The sequence below is a fragment of the Rhinopithecus bieti genome, unplaced genomic scaffold (assembly GCF_001698545.2).
Source record: "Rhinopithecus bieti isolate Rb0 unplaced genomic scaffold, ASM169854v2 scaffold_26603, whole genome shotgun sequence".
Lineage (NCBI taxonomy): Eukaryota > Metazoa > Chordata > Mammalia > Primates > Cercopithecidae > Rhinopithecus > Rhinopithecus bieti.
In genome coordinates, this window is record NW_016812252.1 from 1,061,554 (window position 1) to 1,070,367 (window position 8,814).

General features: G+C 38.8%; 1 protein-coding gene across 1 annotated transcript in view; it reads left to right on the forward strand.

Moving 5' to 3' along the window:
• Nucleotides 1-8,141, forward strand: part of DBR1 (debranching RNA lariats 1) — a 13,501-nt gene extending 5,360 nt beyond the window's left edge. The window contains exons 5-8 of the mRNA XM_017895851.1: nucleotides 1,918-2,142; nucleotides 5,342-5,422; nucleotides 5,698-5,843; nucleotides 6,593-8,141. Coding sequence (XP_017751340.1) covers nucleotides 1,918-2,142; nucleotides 5,342-5,422; nucleotides 5,698-5,843; nucleotides 6,593-7,289 — 1,149 coding nt within the window. The 3' untranslated portion in view covers nucleotides 7,290-8,141. The remainder of the gene's footprint in view (nucleotides 1-1,917; nucleotides 2,143-5,341; nucleotides 5,423-5,697; nucleotides 5,844-6,592) is intronic.
• The last annotated feature ends 673 nt before the right edge of the window (nucleotides 8,142-8,814 follow it).

The following is an 8,814-nucleotide window of genomic DNA, read 5'->3' on the forward strand; positions in this document are numbered from 1 at the left end:
GCTGGGATTACAGGCTTGAGCCACCGCGCCTGGCCTTCAGTATTTTTTAAATGTGGATCTTGAGTTGTTTTTAGGAGGTTCACGATGAACATTTTTTTTTTCTTTTTTTGAGACAGAATATCACTCTGTCGCCCATGCTGAAGTGCAGTGGCATGATCTCAGCTCACTGCAACCTCCGCCTCCTGGGTTCAAGCGAGTCTTGTGCCTCAACCTTCCAAGTAGCTGGAACTACGGGCGCCCACAACCACACCTGCCTAAATTTTTGTATTTTTAGTAAAGGCAGGGTTTCACCATGTTGGCCAGGCTGGTCTCGAACTCCTGACCTCAGGTGATCTGCCTGCCTCAGCATCCCAAAGTGCTGGGATTACAGGTATGAGCCACCGTGCCCAGCAAATTTTTTTTTACTTCAATAATTATGAGTTTATTTTAGTAAGAATGAAACATTTAATTCATGATTTCAAATATTACTTAGGGTAAGGCTAAAGAATACCTATTAAAGTAAAATGATATTTAAAAGAAAATATTAAAGTGATATTTTAAAGAAAATATTAAAATAAACATTTTATTTTATGTAATAGTAATTAAGTAATGGTGTTAAATAGAAAATAAGTAATAGTAAAGATGATAGAGGAAATGGGAAAATTGTGAAGGTTAGTCATATCTAATATTTTGTATTGTCTTGAGCAGTTACTTAAGTTTTTTTTTTTTTTTTTGAGACAAAGTTTCACTCTTGTTGCCCAAGCTGGAGTGCAATGGTGCGATCTTAGCTCACTGCATGCTCTGCCTCCTGGTTCAAGTGATTCTCCTGCCTCAGCCTCTTGAGTAGCTGGGATTATAGGTGCCCGCCACCACGCCTGGCTAATTTTTTATATTTTAAGTAGAGAAGAGGTTTCACCATGTTGGCCAGGCTGGTCTCGAACTCCTGACCTTCAGGTGATCCACCCACCTCAGGCTCCCAAAGTGCTGGGATTACAGGCATGAACCACTGCGCCCAGCTGGTATTTAAGTGGTTTTAATTTTGTTTTCCGAGTATTCATTTCAGATTACTTGAAGGTTCTGGAGATAAGTCTATAGTATATTTTGTTTCCTTTAGTTGTTTAATTAAATACTAATTTATGTAGTAAACAGAGTTTTTTAGTGTATACTATGTCAGCCTATTAGAATTTTTTTTTTTCCTGATAAATCTTTGGGTTTACTGAATCAGTCATGTTAGAGGTCTCATGAAATCTGGTTTCTCTGGATCTTCGAAATAGTAATTTCTTTTTTCTTTTTTTTTTTTGAGATGGAGTTTCACCCTTGTTGCCCAGGCTGGAGTGCAATGGCATGATCTCGGCTTACTGCAACCTCCACCTCCCGGGTTCAAGCGATTCTCCTGCCTCAGTCTCCCTAATAGCTGGGATTACAGGCAGATGCCATGACGCCCAGCTAATTTTTGTATTTTTAGTAGAGACGGGGTTTCACCATGTTGGTCAGGCTCGTTTCCAATTCCTGACCTCAGGTGATCACCTGCCTCGGCCTCCCAAAGTGCTGGTATTACAGGCGTGAACCAGTGCACCCAGCCCAAAGTAGTAATTTCTTTACCAAAGAGGAAAAGAGCTATGGTCATCATGTATTTTAGAAGCTAAGTGCTAAAGATCTTAGATAATTGGCAGTCCAGAGTCTGTCTCCATTGCCTTGCCTTGCCACTGAAAGTAAGAATGATTTATGAGCAGAGAAAATGCACGTTTTCTTTGCCTAGATGAATGAGTAGCCTAGTATTTTTATCATTCTCTTAAAGTGTCCTTAAAATGAATTACACAGAATTCTAGAGATCTCAGTGGGTGAATGGTTGTATGGTGGTAGAGAGAAAGGAGGGGATTGTTTTTTATTAATCTATTTTAAGAGTTTTCTTTCTTTTTTCTTTTTCTCTTTTGAAAGCTGAAGCAGCCTATAGATATATTCTTGTCTCATGATTGGCCAAGAAGTATATATCATTATGGAAATAAGAAGCAACTTCTTAAGACTAAATCTTTTTTCCGACAAGAAGTGGAAAATAACACATTAGGAAGTCCAGCTGCCTCAGAGCTTTTAGAGCATCTAAAACCTACTTATTGGTTTTCTGCCCACCTTCATGTGAAGTTTGCCGCCTTGATGCAGCATCAGGTAGAAAACAAAATGTTTATTCTTTCATTTAACACACACTTATCGAACATCTATGGACCAGACACAGTTGTAAAGTTAGAGAAAGAAGTAAAAGATAACTTACCTCTTTTGAGTAGCTCAATATATGATTCTGGGAAAATACAAGCAATTACAAAATAGTACAATAAGTTTGAGAGAAAACTTAGGCAGTGGGAGCACCTAAGCCAGACTGGTGGGATGGGAACGTGGGAGATGATGATAGAGAAGGTTTTCAAAAGGCAATAGCTGAACTGAGTCTTGAAGCACCAGGAACAAACAGACTGTAAGGGTATTTTATTTAGAGGGACTGACATGTGCAGAGGCTAAAGGTCTGAGAGCATGGGGTGTTTGGGCACTTGTAGGTAGTTCCTGTGGGACTAAGGCATAGGGACTGATGAAGCTGGAACAAGATCATAACTGCCTTCTAGGGGCTGTGCTCTGAAGTTAAGGTTTTTGTGTTTTGTTTTGTCGCCCAGGCTGGAGTGCAGTGGCTGGATCTCAGCTCACTGCAAGCTCCGCCTCCCGGGTTCACGCCATTCTCCTGCCTCAGCCTCCCGAGTAGCTGGGACTACAGGCGCCCGCCACCTCGCCCGGCTAGTTTTTTGTATTTTTTAGTAGAGGCGGGGTTTCACCGTGTTAGCCAGGATGGTCTCGATCTCCTGACCTCGTGATCCGCACGTCTCGGCCTCCGAAAGTGCTGGGATTACAGGCTTGAGCCACCGCCCCCGGCCGAAGTTCAGGTTTTAACCAGAGATGATGGGGAAATTTGGGGAGTGATGAAATCAGATTTTCATTTTAGAAAGATTAGTTTGACAGCATTGTTGTGTATGGATTGGAGTACTGTAAAATGGGAGGCAGAGCAGGCTATTTAAGCAAAAGAAAAGGTTTTAACCTAAGGCAAAGAGAGAATACGGAGAATGAAGTAGATTCTAGAGAGATTTTAGAAGGAGAATCATTGTGATTTGGTGACTGGGGGAGAAGAGAGTTCAGGATGATCCTCCGTTTTCTTTGCTTAACTGCATGGATGATGTACTTGATGGAAGGTAGAAAATAAATATATACTTATAATTAAAATTCTATGGAAGTATGCATTTCTTCCTTTCACCTCTGATTCTGGCTGAACTCTGACTTTCCCATAAAGTATTCCATAGGAAAACTGTTCAGAAAATTCTGGGTTAACAGAGTTATAGATTTCTTCTTGGAGACATTTAGAGAATTTCTGAGAGTCTTTATTGCACTAATGGGCATTGCCTTTCGAGTAGAATGTGATGCTTCCCAAACTTAACCAAACACTTTTCTGTGTTAGAGGTACACTTTAAAATGTTCCTCAAACACAGTTTGCAAGGTTTTGTCTGAAAATATTCCTACAGGCTCTTTTTATTGTGGATTTATTCTTCTCACTTCCCAGTTTCACTGGGAGATGGAGAGGTTTCTCTTTTCATTGTATTTCTGCATTAATGATATGTTTGACCTCTTTGTAATTGGCTTCTCAATCTCCTCTGACTGCCACTTTCTATTTTAGCCCCTTTACCAGCATCAAAGAGCACTTTTCCTTGGAACTGCTTTGCTGCCAATATCTGCCTATCATTTCCATGCCTTCCATTTTTCTTAGTATAGATTGAGCATCTCTAATCTGAAATTTGAAATGCTCTAGAATCTGAAATTTTTGACATGATACACAATTTTCAGATTTTTGGATTAAGGATATTCAACCAGTATGTATTCTGCAAATATTCCAAAATCTGAAAAAATCTGAAATTTAAAACACTTCTGGTCCCAAGCATTTTAGATAAGGCATACTCAACTTGTACGTCACCAGAACTGAACTGATGCTTGGTCCTCAGCAGGAGATACATAGCTTGCTTCCTTGTGTTTTTTCCTCCATGACGAAACTGGAACAAGATCATGACTGCCTTCTAGAGGCCATGCTCTGGAGTTCAGGTTTTAACTAGAGATCCTGGGGAAAGGTTTTTTCACCTTTTCCAAAATGACCTACATGTTTGTGATTCCCCCTGTGTTTCTGCCAATTCACCTTTGGAAAAAAAACTTTATTGGAGTGTAATTTACATACCATAAAATAAACACGTTTTGGCATGGTGGCTCATGCCTGTAATCCCAGCACTTTGGGAGGCCAAGGCAGGTGGATCACTTGAGGCCAGGAGTTCGAGGCCAGTCTGGCCAACATGTCGAAACTACGTCTCTACTAAAAATACAAAAATTAGCTGGGCATGTTGGCACACACTTGTAATCCCAGCTATTCGGGAGGCTGAGACCTGAGAATCATTTAAGCCCGGGAGGCAGAGTTTGCAGTGAGCCAAGATCATGCCACTGTACTCCAATCTGGGCAACAGAGTAAGACTCTGTCTCAGAAAGGAGAAAGAGAGAGAGAGAGAAACCACATTTTAAAGGAACAATTCAGTGATTTTTAGTAAGTTTCTAGAGTTGTGCTAATATCACATAATCTAGTTTTAGAACTTGTCCATCACCCCCGAAGATTCTTTGAGCCTGCTTGCAGGTAATCCTTGTTCCTACCCTCAGCCCCAGGCAAGCACTAACTTGCTTTGTGTTTCTATAGATTTGCCTTTCCTGAACATTCATTTAAATGGAATCATAAAATATATAGTCTTTGGCAACTGATTTCTTTCATTTGCTTGATTTTGAGATTCACTCATATTGTAGCATGTATCAATATTGCATTCCTTTTTAGTGCTGAGTAATAGTTCATTCTATGGATATATCACATCTATTTTTGGTGGTATAGCTAAGAAATCTTTGCCTAACCCACAGTTACAAAGATTTTCTCCTATGGGTTCTTCTAAAAATTGTACAGTTTTAGTTCTGCCAGTTTACTTTTAAGCTCTTTTGTTTATCTTTAATCCTTTTATTTATCTTTAATCCTTTAAGCTTCGATTTATGTATATTCAATGCTTTGAGTTGATATCATCATCATTAGTTTTTGCTTTGAATTTTGTAGGAAAATTGAAGCTCTGAGAAGTTAAATGCCTTCTCTTATCGCACAAGTGGGTATAGAATTAACTTATTTTGGAAAAGTAACAGTCATTCCTTTGACACACAACTTAGGGGTATGTGTAATAAAGATTATTTTCATCCTATTCTGTGTATGAAGAATTACTGTGATTGTTTTAACATTCTTTCTTAAATCATGATTCATATTGTCCAGGCAAAGGATAAAGGACAGACAGCCAGAGCAACCAAATTTTTAGCCTTGGACAAATGCTTACCACATAGAGATTTTCTTCAGGTAAGAAGAATGAAGTGGCTTTATAGTATAGTTGTACTCTTCCAGAGACTTAAAAAAAATTAATTTTCCTTTCAGAATTTTTTTGTGCTCTTTGTAATTTACATATTCTGTGGAAGTATTTTAGTTATTCATGTTTTAAAATTAAATGATTTATTAAAAATTAATTGAAAATTAAAATATAAAATTAAATTTCTTTTTATTTTATTAAATTATATTAAAGTTCTTAGACTGTTAAAAATACATATATATTTCTTAATGTTGATTTCATCCTGTAGATATTAGAGATAGAACATGACCCAAGTGCTCCTGATTACTTGGAATATGATATTGAATGGCTCACTATTCTCAGGGCTACAGATGATCTTATTAATGTGACTGGTCACCTATGGAATATGCCTGAAAATAATGGCCTGCATGCAAGGTAAGTCAGACTTTATTCAGGACCTGCTTTTTCCATTGCATGCATAATTTTTGTGTCTCCCACCTTTGTTTTGTTTTTTTTTGAAACGGGGTCTAGCTCTGTTATCCAAACTGGAGTACGGTGGTGTGATCTTGGATCTTAGCTCACCGCATCCTCCGCCTCCTGGACTAAAGGGATCCTTTCACCCCTGCCCCCAGAGCAGCTGGCACACGCCACCATGCCCAGCTAATTTTTTGATATTTTTGGTAGAGATGGGGCTTTCCCATGTTGCCCAGGTTGGTCTTGAACTCCTGAGCTCAAGCAATCCACCTCCCTCGGCCTCCCAAAGTACTGGGATTACAGGCGTGAGCCGCTGTATCTGGCCTCCACCGTTGTTTTTAATCAAGGGAATTATTGTTCAATGAGTATCAGAACAATTCAGTTTGCAGGTTTTCCATCTAAAAGAGACAGGAAAATGGACTGTTGAGCATTACCTCAAATTTATAAGTGAATAAGTGTACATAAAACTATAATATAGTAAAGACACAGTCCACACATTAAAATTGTTTTGGAGTATGAGTTAAAGATGGCTTTTCTAAGAATTATTTTATTTCTAAATGGTCCTTTGCTAAATTAACTGTAACTTTAAAAATGGAATTTTGATAGATGGCTTGTTTTTTATCCTTGCACCTGAAGTCTATAATTAGATTTCATCATTTATTGTTTAGAGCTAATAAAATGTAAAAAGCTATTGTTTTGTACTTTTATAGGTGGGATTATAGTGCAACAGAAGAAGGTATGAAAGAAATGTTGGAAAAATTGAATCATGACCTCAAGGTTCCATGTAACTTTAGTGTAACAGCTGCTTGTTATGATCCTGGCAAGCCACAGACACAAATACAGCTGATTCATAGGATCAATCCTCAGACTACTGAATTTTGTGCCCAACTTGGCATCACAGACATCAATGTTAGGCTTCAGAAGTCCAAGGAAGAACATCATGTGTGTGGTGAATATGAAGAACAGGATGATGTGGAGAGTAATGACTCTGGAGAAGACCGGAGTGAATATAATACAGACACATCTGCTCTGTCTTCTATTAATCCAGATGAAATAATGTTAGATGAAGAAGAAGAAGATGAAGATAGTATTGTAAGTGCACATAGTGACATGAATACACTATCTGTAGAACCTTCTGATCAAGCTTCTGAGTTTTCTGCAAGTTTCTCTGATGTCAGGATCTTACCAGGCTCTATGATTGTATCTTCTGATGATACGGTGGATTCCACAGTTGATAGAGAGGGGAAACCTGGTGGGACTGTGGAGTCAGGGAATGGAGAGGACTTAACCAAGGTGCCATTGAAGAGGCTGAGTGATGAACACGAACCTGAACAAAGAAAAAAAATTAAGAGGAGGAATCAAGCCATTTATGCTGCAGTGGATGATGATGATGATGATGCAGCTTAAGACAGTTTACTTGTTTTGTTTTTGTTTTTGTTTTTTTGAGACGGAATTTCACTCGTCACACAGACTGGAGTGCAATGGCGTGATCTTGTCTCACTACAACCTCCGCCTCCCGGATTCAAGCAATTCTCCTGCCTCAGCCTCCCAAGTAGGTGGGACTACAAGTGCCCGCCACCACACCCGGTTAATTTTTAGTAGTGACAGTTTTTCACCATGTTGGCCAGGCTGGTCTCAAACTCCTGACCTCAGGCGATCCACCTGTCTCGGCCTCCCAAAGTGCTGGGATTACAGGCGTTAGCCACTGTGCCTGGCCGACAATTTACTTGTCTTAGTATTATACATAGATATATGATTTTTGAGACTGTATTTTAGAGCTGAATTTTGACGAAAGACTTAACTTTATAATAATGAAGATACACTAGAGAATTTTAGTTAGACATTGACTTTAGGCTTTTGTATGTTTCAGATGCAAACATATTAAAACTTTCATATATTTACTTGACTGGGTATCTTTTTTTTTGAAGACATACATTATTCACTTCCACTTTTACAATAAACACTTATTTAACATCTACTTTGTGCCAAGCACTCTGCTGTAATATGGGACCATAAAGATAAGTAAGACAAGGATTTTTGCCTTCAAGGACTTGCTATCACTGTAAACATTTTGATGTATACAATATGGCTATATTATATTTTGTTTTATAAAATCAAGTCATTGTATATATTATGTATGCTTTCTTTTCATTTATTATAAATATTTTCCTAATCAGCTTTTAATATCTGTCAAATAAAAATTGAAATTGAAGATGGTATATAAGATTTCAGGAAATAAACTGCTTTGAATACTAAACATTGGTAAACGTACAATCTTATATTTGCTGAGATTAGTATAACCCTGCTGACTTTTGCATATTGTGTTTTTTTTTTGAGACGCAGTCTCACTCTGTTGCTGAGGCTGGAGTGCAGTGGCATGATCTCAGCTCACTGCAAGCTCCGCCTCCTGGGTTCACACCATTCTCCTGCCTCAGGCTCCTGAGTAGCTGGGACTACAGGTGCCCGCAACCATGCCTGGCTAATTTTTTGTATTTTGTTTAGTAGAGACGGGGTTTCACCATGTTCACCAGGATGGTCTTGATCTCCTGACCTCATGATCCACCCACGGCCTCCCAAAGTGCTGGGATTACAGGCGTGAACCACCGTGCCTGGCCAGCATATTGTTTCAACTTTAGCTTTAATTTTCATGTAACTATAGTAACTATGTAGGTCATTTTTGGCATAGTTCACCCCATAGTTTTAATTACTAGCAAGGATCAAGCTGCACAAATACTGCCCCTCATGCTGCGTGATGGTTTGCTAATATTAAAGTATTTTTGAAGATCTGTATAGAAAAACTACACCTCTGTGCTATCTCTGGTTAAACTACCTGGGCCACCTGAAGAGATTGTCACTCTGTACTTAAAGTCGTGGAATCCAAGATTGTTCCATGATCTCATTAATCCATGGCAGTCCAAATCCAGGAGTTAAT